We start from the raw sequence: 20,727 nt of genomic DNA, 5'->3' as shown, positions 1-20,727 counted from the left end.
TTGCTGGGGAAAGTTTTGCATCCAAGAGGAGTTCAACAGAGAGGGGCTTAAGTCTGCGCTGCGGCAAGTTTGGAGAACAGCTGAGGGATTCAGAGTTGAAAGCCTGGGAAGCAAAACATTCGTGTTCAAATTTGCCTCCGAAGCAGATAAGAGACGAGTTCTCTCTGGAGGTCCTTGGCATTTTGAACGCGCATTGATAGTTCTAAAAGAACCGAGTGGCATAGGAGAAATAACAAAGCAAGTATTTACGCACTCAGCCTTTTGGGTGCAATTACATAATATTCCAGTCGGATGCATGGAGCAAGAAACGGTAAGAATGCTGGGGGGAACCATTGGTACTGTGGAAGATATTGATGCAGATGAAGAAGGGGAGTGCATTGGCCAATACGCAAGAGTACGAATCTCAATCGATATCACACAACCATTGAAAAAGATAATCTATGTGGAGCAGGAAGGGGAAGAGGACATCCCGATCCCAGTGGTATATGAGAGGCTATCAGATTTCTGCTTCTGCTGTGGCCGGATAGGGCACCCATATAAGGAGTGTGATAAGTACGAAGGGCAGCCAAAGGATAAACTCGCCTATGGAGTGTGGATGCAGGCAGTCCATTTGTACGGGAGACCCAAAGCCAACAGAAGTCATGAAAAAGGGCAAAAGGCTACCGGTACATCATCCAACCACTCAACAAAGACGGGGTACAAAGACCAAAGGAGTAATTCACCGGCTAAACCTCAACAGATCTCCCCATGGAACATGGCCGACGTAACCGGAACAGATCTAAGCACGAACCAAGACGATGAACACGTGGCAGTTACTCAGGGCGGCATTCAGAAGGAGGTAGGTGAAGATCAATTAATGCCTAGTTCGATAGAATCAAGAGAGCAGCCAATAGGCTGCAGAAAGTTATCTGTGACAGCTGTCAATTAGAAACAATTCAGAATGCAGAATGGAGAAGCGGGAAGAGCAGGTGAAAAAAGGAGGGAATGTGAAAACTTAACCAGGTAAAGAAATTTGGCCATTGTGGGTTTGGAGCAAAAGCGGGAGCCCAAGAGAGTGGAGAAGAGGACGAAGGTGTGGATAATGGGCCAGAGGTAGTTTGCTTAAAGCCCAAAGGAAAGAATTGGAAGCGCCAAGCCCGGATTAAAAGTGGAAAAAATGGATCGAAACTGGAAACATGTCTTTGTAAAAGGCCGAGGCATGACAAATTGACAATAATGGGTTAAGCCCATATAAAAAAAAAAAATTCTTGTGACTTTGGTTATTGCGTTATATATAAATAGAGATTTTAATCCTCAATAAGTCATATATCTAAGTAATTCCCACCCTCATTTTCACTTGCCAAAACATTTTTTTCTCATTTAAAAAATTCACCCAATATAACATTAACGAAAAAGAACAAACAATAGCCAAAAAAAAAACTCAATTTTAAATGATTACATTTTTTTCCCACTAAAATTTATTTCTTTTCAACAGCCGATTCCGGCCACACACTTACCCTCTCTTTCTCATACTTAACAAACAAAGCACTCACCGCCGCCACAAAATAAACCTGAATCAACACAATAGCCGGCGTGTGATAATTTATCACCCCTTTTCCTGTCGCCAGCTCCACCGCCACCAGCGCCGTTAACCCCAAAATCGCAATCCGCCCATTGATCCTCTCGCTATACGAGCTGAACCCAAAATCCACTTTCAACCCGCCCGACATCGGCTCATTTAGTGGTACCGGCGGCAGGTACATCGATGACCCCGATTTCGCCGTCGACCCTTTTTTGGATTTTCGGGCTTCGGCTTTCTTACCGGTTCCGCTCCGGTATCGGATTCGAAGTTTGGATAGGCGGTTCTCGAACTTGTCGTCCGGGTCGGGTTGGCTTGTTTCCGGTTCTGCTGGGGTTTCGGAATCGGTGGCGCGTGTGGTGAATGTGGAGGTGTAGGTGTACGTGGAGGGTTTATGCCCGTGGGGGTCTAAGAGTGGGGGGGCGCGTGATGAGGGGAATGGGTTTGTGGAGAATTGGAGAGAAGAAGAAGCTGATATGGAAGCCATTTTTGTGTCTGTTCTGTTTTTTCAGTTAGATAAGGTTCTTTTTTTTCCTTTTGAAAGAAAATATTTCTATTTCAAAAATATGCATAATTTATAGTCCTTAAATAATTTTATTATGGGGCTGTGATCTGTCTACGTGGCAGTAATCAGTGGCGGGTGGGGATTGGGCTCGATTTGATGACGATTCTTTCTAGCAAATGTTGATTTTGAGTAGGTGCATTGAACACGGCCCAATTCACCCAATTAGCGAAATTAGCTGTAATTGGTCTATTAACGACATTTAGGTAGAGTTTATTTTTTGAAATGGAGCGTCAATCCTAAGGAGTGAGAATTGTAAAATTGAAAGTGTAAAGTGAGAGCAAAAATAGAGTATCTACTTAGACTGTAATAAAAGTGTGGATTGTTGATTAGAATCCAAAAAATATGTTTATTTTATCTTAAATTAGGAGTGAATTGTCATAAATGATAATTCTACTCTTATGTAAAGAGTATGTAGCTTTTAATTAGAAAATTAATAAGAAAATAAATTTGTATAATAACTTATTTATTTATTATTAATTTTAATTGTATGAAATAATAATAATTTTAATACTTTTAATGAGGTAAAAATAAAAATTTTCATGAATTTTATTCTAATTATTTAAAACTAAAAGTTCTTGATTATTCATATGTAACTTTTTAGATTAGTAAAAGGGCATTTTTGGAAATCAAAAGAGTGAGAAGTGGAATTCTCACCTCCACGGATGAGATCCATAGAGTGGGATTCTCACTCCCACTCTTAAATGAGCATATAAACACTCGAATGAGAAGACTTCACATTCCTCTCTCCCACTTCAATAAGTAACACACCCTTAGCCTTTAAGTAATTGGAGTTAAATAAAAAATTTAGGAAACAAATAAAAAAGAAAATGTTTGTTCTAAAAAGAGTACAAAATCTATAATAGATTAAAATTATCATTGCACCACCTTTGTTTTGTTTTTTGTTCATCCAACTACCACAAAATTCTAATATATTATTTGCACCACATTTCTTTTTAAATTTGTATCAATTAGCCACTTTTGCACTAACACCATTAAAAAATTTAAATGAAATGATAATTTTACCCTTAAATAAATTAAAAAAGCATTTTATTTTATAAAAACTTTGAAAAATAAAAAAATTATAATTATAAAAATAATTACCAAATTTTGGGATTTATTTCTTTAATAAATAGATGCAGTTTTTTAATAAAATTTTGAAAAATTATAATTTTTTAATAAAATAAATATTAAAATTTTACAAAATCTAAATTTAATAAAAATTAGCTGAGCACTTCTATTTGAATTTTTTTTATTAAATTTAGGGGTATTTTTATAATTATAATTTTTTTATTTTTCAAATCTCTTATAAGATAAAATGATCTTTTAATTTATTTAGGTCAAAATTTTCATTTCATTTTAATTATTTAACGGTGTTGGTGCAAAAGTGGCTAATTAATACAAATTAAAAAAGAAATGTGGTGCAAAAAACATGTTAGAATTTTACGGTGGTTGGATGAACATAAAACAAAATAGAGGTGGTGCAGTGATAATTTTCCATTAAAAAAATTTCTTATAATGAATCTTTTTTATATATAATAAAAAAAACTTTTTGACCTATACTGATACTATGCTATGTTCTTGTACTAATTATAGTACATCTATCACTAGTGAGAGAATATTTATGAATGGATCAAGAATAAATGTAAGGAAAACAAGATATTATGAGCAGAACATAATTAACATGAATTCAGGATAGTTAGTAATTTAATTTATTCGATATTTTTTTATAAATGGTTATAGATACATTACATTCACTCGTATTTATTCTTACTTAAAAAAATATAGTAAACATACGAATTACTTTTCATTTCTTCCAAAAGAAATGATAAAAATATACCTATTATATTTTTGAGGACGATATTGAGATATTTGGATTGAAGAAGAGTTTATTATATGAGGTCGGGAAAATTGATGAACTAATTACAACCTTTTCTTTGTATTGCAAAATACAAATTTAATGTGCAAGATATTCATTTGTTAGAGTTAAACCCAAGTATTCTTTCAATATTTTTTTTCCCTAAATCAAAGCCCAAGTCACTCTTGAACTTTTTAACCTTATTTTTACAATGGGAAATTTGTGAAGACCTTATACAGCAATTCTAGTCTGAAAACTTCAATGGTATTCTCTTTCAATGACAAGAAACAAACAAACAAAATTTCTGGCATATATATGGAAGTAAATATTTCAAAAACTTTCTGGTTATATGCAAGAAAATATTTTCTTACTAATGCACATAATAGACTCAAATTGAACTATATAAACATAACCCGATTGTATGCTGAGTAGCCTCTTTCTTTCTTTCTTTTCTTTTTTTTTTTATTTTATTTTTAAGCCAAACCAATTAAACATATTTATTGAGAATTGAACTCTTTAACTTTTGGCTTCCACTGTAAAAGGCCAAAGTCTCGAACCAGCGGGAGTATCTGTAGAGGTAATAGTGTTATTCTTATTAATTGAATCATATAAACCTCAAAATTCAACCTAGCGAGTTTTTTTTTTTTTTTTAAATTAATAACCTAGAACACATTACTACCCTTTTGTGTACGAGTTAATATCAACTGAAAATACTAGTTACCCAATTTTTTTTTTTTATTTTGTGTAAACGTGTGTGGTGTAACTGGTGTTTTTATTTTTCTCTTCAACACGAATCATCAAAATGAGCACCCCTCTTGCTTCTAAACTTGTAGTCATTTCCGGATATGGTTTCACTCTAACTCTCCAAGGCCTCAAGTTCTGGCAAAAGATTTCAGAAATGGAGTATTCTTCTATATCTAATCTTTACTCTTCTTGTTGCGACACCCGATGGCCTTAAGATATGGCAACTTTGTCAAAATCTGGTATTTCGTGCACATTTTCAAGAGGCTTTTAGCGAGCAAGAATGGAAAATCTTGTAACTTGACCAATTTGCAATTATGGGTGCTACAATCCGAAGCCTTAAGATATTGCTCAAAAGTCTTTGAAATTTTAGCTAATATTAATGGCTGCAGCTCGCAAGTAAATGGACACGACGAGCACATGCATGCCAAAGAAGAGGAAGACACGGCAATTGATTTGAACTTTGATTTTCGGGCCTATGCGTGGCTGTAAGCTTTTATTTTCTACATGAAACCAAATTTTGTACATGTCTTTTCATACAACAAAATAATCTTACCAAAAACAATATTATTAACGTATACAAGTTAAGTTTCGTCGAGTATCATGCTTGAGACTCTTGTATATACAATATTTCATTTTCATCTTTTTCCCTTTGAAAACCAAGATTTGAGTGTAACAATAGCAAATAGAAAAGATACTGAAAATAATTATTGATTTGTTGAACATATGCGGTGAAATTTAAATCCTAATGTTTCTTAAAATGGGCTTAATGACAAACTTAAATACAACATTAATAATTTGAAACTAATGAAAACATGCACTTTAAGAAATCAAATTACTTTTGTTACTTATAATAATATTTGGTTGTTTGAACTAAAAAAAAATTATGCATCTTAAAGATCATATATATAGAGTCATTATCTAATAAAGGATCCCTTAATTTATTAAGTTAAGAAATATTAAACTAAAAAGATAATCAAAACACACATTTGAATGCAATACATTTGTTATGTAGTGTATTGGAGTGTGTGTCTTTCTTATTTTTAACTTATTCTTAACTTAATTCCTTCATTCCAACACACACACACATGCATGTATATGTATGTACGTATAGTCATTCTCTAATGAAAACATCCTTAGTTTATTAAAATAAGAATATCATTAAAATATTAAAAAAAAAACAAATTTTAATATATTAAAAATTATATTTTTTTAACTATTTAATGACATTCTCATTTTAATATGGTGAGGATAGCTCACTATACATATATGGGATGTTATGCTGATTAAAGCAATGATTTTAGCTTGTCAGAGCTGAATCTCGTGAAAACTTATCAAATATATGTGATGATAATTAATAATGATGGAGAGTAGCTGCTTTTGGTTCAACCACACGAGTTAATGAAAACTGAAAAGCCGAAAAAAGTACACGTAACAATGAAAACACATGCAATGCCTGTGTTTCATAATATATGGCCATTTTGAGTGATCAACTGAGCCAAGAAATCTGCTACCAAACTTTGTGAATGAATGAGCTACAACGGCATAATCGTGTACAATTTTATAACTTAAAAGAGTTTCCCATATAGACTCTTCAGGTATTTAACAATAACAATAAATTAATTGATTGTGTCAAAATTATTTGACCATCTAAAAGAATCATTATCTTCATTCTTCATTCTTCAGCTTATTAAGAACTTTATATATATATAACATTGATTCAAATGCAATATTTTTTTTTCTTTTAACATATTGGAGTTTGTTCTTTTAGTATATTAGAATTTATGTTTTTTTTTTCTTGTCTTTTAACTTTGTCCTCGTAAATTTTTCATACCTAAACATGACTATATATGTGTGTGTATAAAATTCTTTATTCTAATCCCTATATGGTTTCTAATATACAGTATAATTTTATAATATATTCCATATTCAAGAAATTAGGTGATTTCTATTTACATAATCATCTTGTTTAACTAAATTTATTACTTTACTAATTTATTTTTTTATTTATTAGTAGCATCCTCACTTTATTAAAATGAGCATAACCTTATCAAAGAATTATACATATCTTAACACATGCAACTGGGTGCAAATGCAAACAATCAAACAATTAATGAAACATTATTGAACAACATTTGACCTTACAAAATAAACAATAAGAAACAAGATAAGTCAAAGTTAGGCTAACTCTATACGTATTTTTACATAATCACTCACTCATAAGAAGCAAAACAAGTAGGTGTTAGTTAGGTATAGCTTTTCCTCAAATATATATACCATCTGCATATTAAGTTTCTCGATTTTCAAAACTATTAATGGATCAACAATAAGTTTCATTCAATTCATACAAATTCTTCAAAAAATAAAAATTAACATTGAATGAATGAGTAAGTATTTAATCATGAACAGAATATATCTTATCAACATACAGAAAGATTATCACAGTAATTAAAAATATAACAGTTTTACAGCGGAATTAGTCCATACTCAAAATTATTTATAAAAAAAAATTGCACACAACAGAAAATTTTACATGAAGGCCACTTAAGATTTTTCAGTGTAATTAATTACCTTCTCTTATTTTTGCTGCCAAGCAACAAAGAGAAGTAAAAGAGAAACCTGAAGAAGAATCCCCAGGCCACCGTGATCCACAAGCAACTCCACTTGCTCAATTGATTAACGGCTTCCTTGTCCAATATATCTACGCCGGTGGTCAAGCACGTGGACGTCGTAATCCTCATGTTCAATGTCCTGCTCAATGTCTCCAACAACCTCACTTTCATGGCAGTCGGGACAGCCGCGAGCGGTGTGTTGTCGAAAATCTGAACACCGCGGACGAAGCACTTTACCGGGTTACCAAACTCACTCTGCAACACGGCTTCATAAGGGTACTTAACCAGTGACAAGTAGTGGAACCAAATCCAATAGGGCGGGATTCGGTCCCGGGTGATGAAGAAGCCACTGAACAGCAAGAAGTAGGCTAAAATGGCCACAACGATAGTGTAGCCCAGCATAACGTGAGGAACGACACCGGATAGGAACGTAACGAAAGAGTTACCAGCCCAAAACGAAGCGAACATCATCAAGAAGTAGAAAAAGAAGCCACCGTCGAGACCCACAGCCCAGAAAGTTATGGCCGAGAATGCAAACGAGAGGAAGACAAGAGCCGGAAGTGATGTCAACGTGTGAGATAGGACATAAGAGGACCTCCGGTAGGCGTTGTGAGCTGTCTCTCTCATGAAAATGTAACGCTCTTGGAGGAAAACCGGGAGGGCGTCGGCACACGTGTAGAAAGTTGTTGACATGGCGAATGCGAAGAACCCTAGTCGTTCTTGAACCCCTTTAGGGGAGCTGTCGAGCTGCCAAAAGATGGTGGCTAGGATGAACCCGGTGACTATGACCGCTCCAGCTCGGATGCCGAACAGCTCCGGCATCCGACGCGAATTTGTGACGGATCTTTGAGACAACACAACCATCTCTTTCCATGCGGGATTGGCAAAATTTGGCACCATTGACGTGGGGCTGCTGGCGTCATTGTTTGTTGCGCCGGACACTAACTTGCCTCTTGATATACTCGCACTTATGGCTTCTTTTAGCGACAGGCCTTGTGAGTCCGAGTGCGCGTTCGTGTTTCTTGATTGCTTCATATTCTGCCACGTTTTGTTGAACTCGACCAGGCTCTTGGTCCCACCGGGCGACCCCTCGAGTTCTCGTATCAAGTCTAGGGCAAACTCGGTCCGGTTCTCGTTCTCGGGTATCGGGTGGCCGAACTCGTCGAAGAAGTGGGGCAGGTTCATCGGGGAGCCGCTGTAGACGGTCTGCCCACGGGATAAGAATATCATCCGGTCTAACAACCCGAGAATACGGTAACTCGGCTGGTGGATCGACATAATTACGATACTGCCACTCTGAGCGATTCTCTGCAGCACCTTCACGACCATGTAAGCACTCGTGGAGTCCAACCCCGAGGTTGGCTCGTCGAGGAACAACAAGATTGGGTCGTGAATTATGTCGATTCCAATCGAGACACGACGTCGTTCGCCGCCCGACACTCCCCTGTGTCCTTCGTCTCCTATAACTGTCTTTGCCGCGTTCCTTAAGCCGAGCTGATCGATCAGAGCTTGGACGCGAATCTTCTTCTTCGACTTCGACAGTGTACGTGGCAGCCGAAACTCGGCAGCGAACATCAGCGTCTCCTCGACGGTGAGCATCGGGAACAGAAGGTCGTCTTGCATGACGTAAGCTGATATCACCTTCAGCATCCTCGACTCCAACACTTCGCCGTTTAGCTTGATGGTACCTTTCAAGCTCTCTTTCGCTATACGATTCGCCAGCGCGTCGATTAGAGTCGACTTCCCGGAGCCGCTAGCCCCAAGGACCGCCATGATTTCTCCGTCGCGCGCCTCGCCGGAGATGTCGTTCAACAGAGTCTTTGTTTTGGAGAACAAGTTCTCGCCTGGAACGGGATCCGTCGCTGTGACGGCGCCGAGGGGATGAGGTTGACGGCGGAACACTGCGGGGAGAGTGATGGACTTGCGGCGAGCTTTGACGCTGTAAGTCAGGTTGTTGAAGGACAAAACGAAAGGCAGTGATCTTGTTTCGACGCTGCTTGTGTCGCTGACGTCGAGAATCTGATGGACCGGAGTCTCGTCGCCGGTTTGCTCCTTCCGTACGTCCCCGACTCGCTTGAGCAACTGGCCGAGCGTGGGCGACACGCCGGATGCGGATCGCGTGATGTGGGTCAGCTCCATTGAGTTTGTACTGAAGAACGGTAAAGTGTCTCTTGCGGGCGATGTATTATTCTCCGCAACAACGCGATTAGACATTTTGTGATTTGTGAATTTAGAAACTTTTTCAAGTATTTATAGGAGATAACGATTAACGGCGGTGATTGACGTTAACGGCGTGATTGCATGTGTTACCCTGGTTTATAGGGGAGGCTGTTGTTGTTTGTGAGGGGTTAACGGCATTTCTCACGAGACGGGTAGTGGTGAATGATACGGTGGCGTTTCGTAGAGGAAATTGAAGAGAAAGGGCTGTGTATTTGTGTTTTGTTGGGGTTTGTGGGACTTTGTGTATGTATATATAGAAATGAATGTATAAATGTAAAAAGCTGAGTTTTAGTTTTAGGGTTTTAAGGGGTATTATATTTCAATTGAAAATTATTTTTAATTACTTATTAGAAATTAATTTTACTGTTGTATGGATAGAAAGGTGAGAGAATGGTCACCTAAATCTCCTAATTTTGTATCATGCCTATACGTCTTTTTGTTTCTTGGAGAAGAGAAGAGTAAAAGTGGGGCACGTGGGTAGACGCGATTGATTCTGTTATTGACACGTGGCGAAATGGGGCTGTTTGAACTTTTGATTTCATGAAATTAGGTTGGACGTTGATCTACTGTGTGGGCTGTGGCGTAGCTTGCTTGGTTTTAGCGTAGTTCACTAAAAATTGCCGTCTCTATTTCAGTTTCATGGCATAAATTATTATAATTATCTGCGATAATAACACATCTATTATTTATTTGTGCAAGTTATCACATTCACTTAAAATCTTTTTTCTCCTCAATCTAGATTTAGGTTGATAGCATTATTATGTACAAATATATGTTTAAAATATCAAATTCGTTAATATCATGCTTTGAAAACACAAACTAATTGGAACAGAAACTTCTATTAGAATAAAATAGGAGTAGAAGTAGCTTTAGTCCATAAGAAAGTTTCTTGGGCAGTTGCATTTATTGGAGCTTGAAGGATTTTCATAAATAATTAATTAATAATACAATAAAATCAATAGGCTATTTATGGAGTGATTAAATTTAAATTCTTAATGTGGACTTTCAAGGGCCTACATTGTCATGCAGGTTACGGTTGGGAACTTAGCTGCTTTAATTAAAATTATTTGAATAATGGTGATAAATTAAATTCAATGTGGTACCGGTTGTTCAATTGTTCTTGCAAGTAATCTCTTTTTTTCTGTTTTAGGGTTTTCTTTGGGTCATCAAGTTTGGAATTGCTCATATTCTACGGTGAATTTCTTATATATGCAACTTAGCTTGAGCCATGAGTATATAAACTTGCAAATAATTAGGATTATACAAGTAATTACAAGTCAAAGTTTGTAATTAATTGACAAAAAAATGGTTGCAAATTTTTCCCTCCACGAAATTTGAAAAGCTCTTAAATAGCTACCAAAAACACCATAATAAAAGTCCATAAGTTTATCAATTTACGGTATATACATGTAATGCAAGACAGCAGCGTTTCTGTAAAATTAATCAAACAAAGGGTTGCTTACCCATAAAAGCATGATTTAGGAAAAAAAAATCAATTTTAATTACTTTGACACCATCAAGTCTTTTAGTTAAGGAAGTTATAGATTTCTTGTTTGGTAAATTAACCACCGATGCTTTAATCTTTTCCAAACAAAGGATTGATAGTTTTATTACACCAACATTTTTGTTCTTTTGTTCTATAAAATTCAAGAAGCATAAGAAAATCAGTTTCCCTTGTTGTAATTAAACAAAATTTATCCCATTTAGTTCCATCAAAACTTTATACAAACTTAAAAGTGACAATGCGGTACTAAAGTTTGAAAGAGCAATATAATGAGAAAAATGGTAAAGTTAGAGCCAATAATTAATACTTTATCAAACTATTTCGTTGCCAAGTTGATTTATTCAAGGACTCATGAGGATGTGAATTTACCAGCCTTACCATAAATAATAAAATCGACAATTCTTGTTTCTTAATGTCTTATACTTGTTTTCTGGTAATTTGGATAGGTATAATTAAGATATCAAGAGTTATATATACATTAATAGTGCGTTTACTTCCCGGATTGGGAAATCGGAATCCATAATCGGAATGATTGACAGTGTTTACTTCGCAAAATAGAGTCGAGAATCGGAATCAGAATCGCGAGGCCCACCACAATTTGGGAATAAGGAATGGGAGACCATTCCCAAGGGGAGGTGGGAATGAGTCTCCCATTCCCGAGAATGACAATTTTGCCCTCCCCCAAAATTGAAAATGCCCATATTGTCCTCATTTATAATTAATTAATATATTATTATAAATAATTAATTAATATATTATAATTAATTAATATATTGTTAACAATAATTATTAATAATTATAGTTTTTGAATAAATAATCACAATAATTCATATATTATGATTATAATTAATTCATTTATTATTATTAATTATTATATTAATTAATCTATTAATATATTACTAACACTAATTATTAGTAATGATAAATAATCAAAATAATTAATATATTATTAATAATTAATTAATATACAACTATAATAATTATATTAATAATTAATTAATATAATTGTTACTGATAATTAATATATTAATATATTATTAACAATAATTATTAATAATTATATTTTCTTATAAATAATCACAATAATTTATTATATTATTAATAATTAACTAATTAATTAATATACTACTATAATTACTATTAATATAATTATTATAACTGGTTAAAATATTATTAATTAATTAATTAATATAATTGTTACTGTTATTTAATATATTATTAACAATAATTATTAATAATTATAATTAATCAATTAATATATAATTTTAATAATTATTAATATAATTATTTTAATTAATTCATATATTATTATTAATTAGTTAATATACTATTATAATAATTATTAATATAATTATGACTATTAATTAATATATTATTATATTATTAACAATAATGTATTAATAATTATAGTTGTTGAATAAATAATCACAATAATTAATATATTTTAATAATTATTATTAATATAATTATTATAATTAATTAGTATATCATTATAATTAATTAATTAAATTTTTTTTACAATTAATTAATATATTAATATATTATTCACAATAATTATTAATAATAATAGTTTTTGAATAATTAATCACAATAATTAATATATTTTTATAATAATAATAATTATTATTATAATTAATTAGTATATCATTATAATTAATTAATTAAAATTTTGTAATTAATTAATATATTATTCACAATAATTAATAATAATAATAATTTTTGAATAAATAATGACTATAATTAAAATATAAAATAATAATTATGATAATAATTCATTAAGTACTTTTTGGTAATTTGTTACATTCTAACTCATTCCGATTCTAATTCCAAAATAAAATAAACACATCAATGAGATTTTAGCCCATTCCGATTCCGATTACTATAGGTCAAGTAAACAACTTATTCTAATTCTCATTTCCCTTTCTCATTCTGATTCCAACTCATTCCGATTACTGACAAGTAAACGCAGCATAAGGGTGTCTTTGACACATTTATTATAATTGCATTATAAATATTATATTACGCTATATTTAACTATGTTGTAATGAAATAATATACTAGTTGCCCGAATATGAACACTCACATGCTTCTTTGGAGAAGTCAAGGCTAGGTAGCTGAAAATATTAAATGCCGTTTCCCTCGGTGTGAAAGCACTCATTTATTCACTGAAAGTGAGTCGATAACAAAGATCTAACTCATTTAATAAAGATATCTTTTGTCAATTTTAAACTTTTGATTTGAATGTTTGTGTCGAGTTATTTATACATCCCAAGTGGAGCTCGAGTATATACATCATGGATACCTTTGATGAATATGCTAATTGAAAGTATCAATCTTAACGTCTACTATGAACTAACTATCAATCTTAATGTCTACTATGGACTAACTTTTAATCCACTACTACATTTTAATGAAATTTATTTTGTTTCTTTGTTTAAATGATAACGATGACGATAATGCTGTGGATCCAACAAATATTTATAAGCTATAACCTTTGCCTATTGTGTTTGAAAATTAGCCCAATATAATTATTCTCAATCAATGTGAGATTTTTATGCATAACATCTATAATACGTGTAGATGAATCTTTTTGCCTAGTCTGAAGATAGTATCTTAAATCAATGTGAAACTTTGTAGGAAAATCAAAAGGTAGTATGAATCCTCCCTCGTACATCCAGTGCTTGTGTTAGCCTTTTTATATACCATATAGAAATTCATTGTCAAATTTATTTTTAAAAGTTAAAACTTATAAGTTACAAGCTATATTGTCACGCACTTAACCCATGAATTATTCGCAGTTGATGTGATTATCATCTCAACGTCCGTTTCATCCAATATATTTCTATATATACTAGTATAAGCATGAGTCTTCTTCTACTACCGTAGAAGCTTGAATGAATTTTTCTCTTTAACTGATTCTTTGTGCATATTAAAAAGTGATTGGTCCAAACTAATGTTTACGAAAAATCGGGGACGAGAGTGGCAGTTGAGGTCCAAAATAATTTTATCCAGGCTGAAGGTTTTATATAATATAAGTGATCAGATTGGCTAACCAAACTAGTATGGCAAGCTATGAAGAAAAACGTTGTAAAACTTTGAACGTTAAATTAAATGTGACAATGAAAGTATGAAACTATTAATTGAAAAGGTTATCTTGTTAAACTATCTTTGCGACGAGTGAGGTAACCAAGAAAGCACTTAAGTAGATAAGCACTTTTGGCAGATAATAGACTCTTCTTGGTAGTTCATGTTAGATAGACGACCATCTCCTCACCGACTTGTAAGCTAACTCACACCTGTATTTGGGGGCTGTGAGTGAGTCAAAATTGAAAAGTCTCGAAGTCAAAACAGAAAATGGTACATGAAATCATAAATCATGTGCATGTGACTTGCATGGACATCGGCTTATGAGGGCATATGGGCCCATCTCATCACTTGTAAGCTGTTTAGTCAAAATTTGCCTCTTTTATTTGAATTTCTAAAGATAAGAGACTGTTTTTGATTGCTGTCCTTGCCGAAAAGTTAATTTACGTAGAACTTAGAACTCACAAATGGACTTGTCACATTTGTGGGCAAGGAAAAATAAGCTCAAATTTTCCTTTGATTGCTGTTGCGGTTGTCATTGTAACTTTCTGTTACAGAATTTTCTTTTTGTCCATACTGTATTAACTTGACTAAATTTAAGAACCCACTTCGGAATGCACCTAAAAATCATACCAGTTTTTAAAGAAATGAGTTAGATATTATGGAATAGTTCTAGAGAAACTTATAATTCAATTTATCCCAACCAATAAGTTGATTTTCATGATGCTAAAAGATAAGATAGGATCTGAAAATTTTTGCAAGTAATTGATTTTTTCACCAAGAGTAACATGGTCTCATATCTCTGTCGAGAAGCTGGAGCAAGGGTACTATAAATTAACTACAGAAAGCAAAGACTTCCGTAGTATGTTGTACGTGTAACGTGAAGTGATGTAATTGTAGCCTAACAGATAACATGGAGCTAATCATGTCTTATTTTTCGGATGGTTACCAGGTCATCCCTTAAAGACTAAATCTCACAACATCTCACTTTATGTTGGTCATTAATTTCTTTTAGATTATCTCAAGTCATGGAACCTCTGGTCAAACATTTTAGATCATCACACATACATGTGAGAGCAAGGGTAACCAAGCCCATAATGTGTAACAAGTGTTAAACAGAATAATAGTTGACACTTCAAAAGGATTATTCTTGAACATGACATGTTCCAACCTGTAGAGGGTTCTTGAACAAGAGCTTCACTGCAGGTGATGATACTGATCAAAATCCCCTCTCCAGTCTCCACCCACATAAATAGAAATTGAACTTCATCTCTTTTATATTAATTTAAGAGGTCCACTAATAGGAATCAAACTAATTAGCACACATAAAAATCCCCTACTAAATTTTTTAAAAAAGGTTTTATAACCAAAATTATGACAAGAGTGAGGCACTATGAAACTGTTTTTAAGATATTATAATACAATCATAATTCTATCGAAAAAAATTGCTCAGGTGAAAACTACCCAACTCAGAGTTGGTTCTATCTATGGCAGACTAGTAGCAAAGGATATCAATGTAAGTGGAACAACAATACAATGGCAGAAACAAGACAAAACCCAAAAAGGGGGAAAAAATGGCATAATGTACTATTATAAAAATACCATTCATTCTAAATCCACGCAGTTGATGGCCATTTCAGTCTACACCCATGAAAACTAACAAAATGATCCAGATTCTTCATGGGACTAATTTACAGATCTAATCCACATGATTAACTAATAAAAACCAGCATTTCCAAGTGACTTAGGGTTGAAACACCAAATCCATTTTATGCGGAAAATAAAAAGAAAAAAAATCATCACCAAATAAATTCTCGCATCAATGCAGCTGAAATCTTGCCAAAATATCTCTTGATGTCCATGAGGCACATTCCAAAAAGCAGCATCGCTTTAAATTTCATCATTGAAGTTGACAGCGAGATCCCAGTAATGTGCAACGCCGGCATCAGCAAAAACCTTCTTGGCAGCAGCTTCAGTCATGCACTCATGCACAAAAAACCTGTTAAAACTCGGTCTTGCGACATTACCCTGCCACACCAGCACACACTTGTTGACAGGTTTATCAGTAGTCTCATCTTCATCTTCATCCTCTTCTTTTACAGCTTTAGCCCAGTCTATGCGCCTAAGCATAAGCTTCCCATATCTCTTAATGGATTTGCTTCCACCTTCAACAACCACAACATTAATTCCCTCACATATCACAGCACATCCAGTTAAACGGTTCTCATGGGCATTGACATCCACTTTAAAGCGGGTCTTCGGGTGGGAAAGGTCATTGATCTTGTAAACTGAAACAATTGTCTCCACTGAACTAGGGTCATCAAATAACTTTCTTTCTTTTTTCTCTCGGCGCTCCGCAGGAGTGAGCTTGCGAGCAATATTCCTGTCAATATGAGCTTGTTCACGCTCAGCAGCAGCGCTACGAATCTCTTTTTCCAGTCTTGTGGGATCCTGGGTTGCTTCAGAGCCAAGGACCTTCATCAAATTGCTCATTTTTACTTTAGGTTTAGGAGGTTCAATCAGGCCTTGTCTTATCATCTCCTGTCTATCTTTTTCCCTGGCCAGACGCCTCTGTGTACGGAGTTTCTTCTGCTCTTTCTTGGTTAGCTTTAGCGGTTGAGGTGGAGGGGGAGCTGGCTCAGCAGGAGGCTCAATAGGACGGGGATGTTCAACATAGATAGTGATCTTCTCCCTCTTTAATTTATCTTCAATTGTAACATCATCAGATATGTCAGCATAAGAACCAGTAAGCAACAAAGGTGCATCCCTGAAATTCAGTAAAACATTCATAATCAGACTCCTAAGAGGAGCATTTCATATACATAATACAAAATTTGGAGGTGGCAAAGAAGAAAGGATAGAGAGTACAAACAAGAACGACTTTCCCCTTGGTTCATATAAAACTAAAACCTTGATTTTAGACATCAAGAAACTATGGTTAGATGTTATAGCCATAATTACACCAAATCCCATTCCACTTTCCAAACATTAGTCTGTTTCTAAAGTTTAACAGAAATAAGTCCAGGACAGTTCTTATTATATAATCCTCTGCTACAAGTGCTCATCTCAAACAACCATTTATTCCCATTACTGGTAGGTGATTCTAACAAGGCAACACTCCAGGATTGATATCTCTAGTTGTTTATCTTTGGTTTCGCACATCCCCCTCACCATCCTCACCAGGATTGTTACTACAGCCTACTGCCTATCTAAAAAGTTTCTGTACGTCAAAGTATCTGTGAACCAAATTTGTTCAACTCTACAATGTCTCAAAATCCTTTGGTACGTGCGTCTTGTTAAAAAAATGAGGACCATAGCCCATTCATATAATCTAATAATCAGGAAACCTGTAATTAAAAAACAAGAGGTTGTAAGGGGGATTTGAACCTCTTGACCTCTTGGTTAGAAACCACAAATCATATTGTTGCATCCACCCCATGGATTTACCAAGTACACTATACTAAAGAATAACACTTATTCAATAAAACATTCAACATTTTACTCCAAAAATAAAAGCATATCAACTTACCACCACTCTATTTCAGGAATTGGGTCCTTAGGTTTTTCCTTGGTAATGACTCTTTCGGCTACCTCTATCAAATTCGGATTTATATCAGTCCCTCCTTTAGCTTTAGCTAACTGTGCTTGCTTTGCCTGTCGCTCTTTTGCTCCCGCTTCTCCAAATTGACTCTGTGACAAACAAATGGAATGCATATATGAAATAAATAAGAAATGATCTAATAAGGGAAAAGAGCAGGAAAAAGTGCAGAAAAATTACCTTGACCCTAAGTATCTCAGCCTCTTTTGACCATTTTCCTTCCTCTACAAACTGGAAAGTCATCCGTTTGGGTCTCAAAAGCTTACTTTTATTTATACCCATCCTTGGGTCAAAATGAGGATTCACATTTGGATCCACTTCCAGCTCAGGTTTAAGAATCTGAAATGCATCTTTCTTTTGCTTGTTGATGTTGACCTGGAAAGTTTAGATGAATCAGCTTAAAAGCACTAACAAGATCAAACCACCCAAATAAGTTCACTATAAGATAATTGTTTTCAAATGTCAGAAAGCAAACCTTCAGAGTACTTAGGTTGCTTGGTTTAGTCCTGTTCACTACATTTCCATGCTCATCTATTTCCCTACCAAGTGCATCCACACGAAGAACAGGAGCCTTGGTAGGCTTCTGAGGCACGGCAGCATCCACCGGCGGCTGTCCAGGAAAACAGTTTATAATAGGAGCAAATTCAGGGTCCTGACGAAATCCCATCTTAGCAGCAAGTTCCTGAGCCCTTTTAACAGCTTCAATATTGGTAATATTAGCAAGGCCGGGAAAAGCAGGCACTGAACTTGTAGGTGGCTGAACAGAAGCTGCTGCCGCAGCCGCAGCCGCATCAGAAGCAGTAGCTGCCGGTCCCTGAACTTTTCCACTACCATCTGAACTTGACCCCTTGCTCAACTGCATAAACAAAAATAAAACCACTTAATGGATGATAAAAATAAATACAGCTGAAAAACACAAAAATTCTTCACAACAAAGATTCTTACCGTTGGTATCTTCTTCAATTTTTCTGACAATTCCTTCTGCATTTGTAAAGCTTTCTTAGCTTTTGCTAAAGCATCTAGTGATAGACTTCCACTTTTCCCAGCAGCTGAAGATGTCCCATCTGTACTAGATTTTCCATGAACCTCATGAGACCTGGTAATACTAACTCCCTTATTTTCATTTGTGGTAGAAATTGAAGATACCTTAGTAGGAAAGGGAGGATGACCGGCAGCCATAGTAGTATCAGGCGAAGTCCTCGATGCCATAGTAATTGATTCAACAGCGGCACCCTGTTAATAAACAACAAGTCAATTGACAACAGCACGAGCTTGGATATGTGAAAATTAACAAATGTGCTACACATGTATCCAAATCATGACAGAAGCCCTAAGGTACACTTCATGTAGAGTAGAGCAATAATTCACTACATAGCACAGTGAACTACACAGGAGATAAATCATTAAGTAGAAAATATCAACAATTAAATTAGAATTTGAAAAAAAAAAACTCACATTAGAATTTGCAGAGCCGCCGGCATTGGTAGAATCATGGCCATTGACTTCTTGCTTCAAATAAATCTCAGAAACATTGGCATTACCGGAAATACCCCCGTCATCCTCTTCTTCTTTTACGAAATTGTCCTCGAACCTTCTCTTCTTCTCCCTCTTCTCATCCAAAACCCTAGCATTCTTCTTCTCTCCTCTCTCCTCACTCTCGTCCCTCGCTTTCCTCTTCTTCTTAACCTCGCTCGCCACGTCATCACCATCGTCAAATTCCTCGCGCTTCACTTCGCGAGATCTATCTCGGTCGCGCCTGGAATCGCGCTCTTCGTGGGATTTTTCGCGCTTAAAATCTCGGTCACGCTCGCGATCGTCGTGCGACTTCTCGCGCTTGAAATCTCGTTCGTCGATCGATTTCTCGCGGTCGCGGGATCTCTCTCGTTCGTCGCGCCTAGAAGATTTGTGATCCGACGATCGGTGGTGGTGATGGTCACGGTGTTTATCGTCTCTGTCTCTGTGTCGATGCCTGTGTTCTCCATCACGGTCACGGTGGTGGTCATGTGAGCGTTTGGAGGATTTGTCTTTATCCATGGCTAGGGTTTTTGTCTCCAGAGGTTTCCTATTCGAGATAGAGAGTGCGTCACACAGAAATAGTTGAGGCGAGAATGAATGATTGGAATATCGCATCATCGAACAGTGCTGTGGATTCACGGTTTGTTTTGTTGAACCGGGCGGTTTGGTCGTAGCGAGGCAACCGTGACCTCATTAACATCACCATGGAAATTTTGTGCTAGCGTATTTATTTTGTCAAAAGGATTTTTTTTTTCTTTTTTGTATTTAAAAAAAAAAGTGATTTCTTTAGTTTACGTTTAATTTTTCTTAAGAAATAAGTTGATGCACATTTCAAATTCAATTATGATGTATCACATAGTTGAGTTGGCATCTACGTGGCACAAGGGATTGGTTGAAAAGTATAAGTAAATAATAAAATTCTTACAATTTATTATACGGCATTTAAAAATTATAGTTAAAATGGAAATCTTAAATTAATGGCAAATAATCTAGAGAGAAAAATAATTTATTTGGTTTAAAATTTCATTGAATGGAATATACCATTTTTTTTTTAATCCGGGTGATGACCCTTCATCCAAAAAATACACACCATCGCCAAAAAACAATTAGTCTAGAATGAACTCCGAATTTTAATTAATTTTAATGAAAACGTTAGTTTTTATAATTTAGATAGAAATGTCATTGCCAATCATGGAAAGAAAACTTAAAAAGAAATTCATATGCAGTCAAACTCGTACGCTAAGTATTTTCTTTTTCTTGAAGCTTTTGAAACTATTATTTATTTTACTTTAGAGTTTAGGGCTATTTTCCTTTAACTATCACAGAAATTGTAAAATATTAAACGAATACAAGAATTATTGGTCTATTATTTTCCTATAAAATCTTTCATTTCACTACATTTTTATCAACACTGTTAGTCCGATACTAATGTCGTGCTGACATTATAGAGGCAAAAATGATCTTGCAATCAAAAC

At 34.9% G+C, this 20,727-nt stretch overlaps 3 protein-coding genes across 5 annotated transcripts; all 3 read right to left on the bottom strand.

Moving 5' to 3' along the window:
• Window positions 1-1,329: 1,329 nt before the first annotated feature.
• LOC102614085 (hypothetical protein) lies at window positions 1,330-2,101 on the bottom strand. Its single transcript, XM_006485930.4, has one exon. The coding sequence runs from the start codon at window positions 2,043-2,045 to the stop codon at window positions 1,458-1,460; it is 588 nt and encodes a 195-aa protein (XP_006485993.1). The 5' UTR covers window positions 2,046-2,101; the 3' UTR covers window positions 1,330-1,457.
• Window positions 2,102-7,142: 5,041 nt separating this feature from the next.
• On the bottom strand, window positions 7,143-9,785 carry LOC102614367 (ABC transporter G family member 6-like). Its single transcript, XM_006485931.4, has one exon. The coding sequence runs from the start codon at window positions 9,543-9,545 to the stop codon at window positions 7,287-7,289; it is 2,259 nt and encodes a 752-aa protein (XP_006485994.1). The 5' UTR covers window positions 9,546-9,785; the 3' UTR covers window positions 7,143-7,286.
• A 5,929-nt stretch (window positions 9,786-15,714) lies between these two features.
• LOC102614658 (protein RDM16) lies at window positions 15,715-19,868 on the bottom strand. Of its 3 annotated transcripts, none has more exons than XM_025101489.2 (7): window positions 19,193-19,383; window positions 18,884-18,970; window positions 18,683-18,806; window positions 18,213-18,593; window positions 17,918-18,112; window positions 17,669-17,829; window positions 15,715-16,906 (listed from the first exon to the last, which is right to left on the bottom strand). In XM_025101489.2, exons 1-7 carry the CDS (start codon window positions 19,234-19,236, stop codon window positions 16,030-16,032), a joined length of 1,869 nt encoding a protein of 622 aa, XP_024957257.1. In that variant the 5' UTR covers window positions 19,237-19,383; the 3' UTR covers window positions 15,715-16,029. The 3 variants fall into 3 exon arrangements, with proteins under 3 accessions (XP_024957257.1, XP_052295731.1, XP_006485995.2); XM_052439771.1 differs by having other exon boundaries at window positions 18,683-18,801; window positions 19,193-19,254; XM_006485932.3 differs by having other exon boundaries at window positions 18,683-18,970; window positions 19,193-19,868.
• Between the last annotated feature and the right edge of the window lie 859 nt (window positions 19,869-20,727).

This window comes from Citrus sinensis, chromosome 4 (assembly GCF_022201045.2).
Source record: "Citrus sinensis cultivar Valencia sweet orange chromosome 4, DVS_A1.0, whole genome shotgun sequence".
NCBI lineage: Eukaryota > Viridiplantae > Streptophyta > Magnoliopsida > Sapindales > Rutaceae > Citrus > Citrus sinensis.
Note: the sequence above shows the minus strand (reverse complement) of the source record. Positions and strands in the feature narration are given on the sequence as shown.

Excerpts from the sequence above, each read along its gene's own strand:
- LOC102614085 (XM_006485930.4), bottom strand. The coding sequence starts at position 2,045 with ATGGCTTCCATATCAGCTTCTTCTTCTCTCCAATTCTCCACAAACCCA.
- LOC102614658 (XM_006485932.3), bottom strand. The coding sequence starts at position 19,867 with ATGCGATATTCCAATCATTCATTCTCGCCTCAACTATTTCTGTGTGAC. Across the intron at positions 18,971-19,192 it reads GCGGCTCTGCAAATTCTAAT|GGTGCCGCTGTTGAATCAAT; the intron begins GTGAGTTTTTTT and ends GTTTATTAACAG. Across the intron at positions 18,594-18,682 it reads AATTGAAGAAGATACCAACG|TTGAGCAAGGGGTCAAGTTC; the intron begins GTAAGAATCTTT and ends TTGTTTATGCAG.
- LOC102614367 (XM_006485931.4), bottom strand. The coding sequence starts at position 9,545 with ATGTCTAATCGCGTTGTTGCGGAGAATAATACATCGCCCGCAAGAGAC.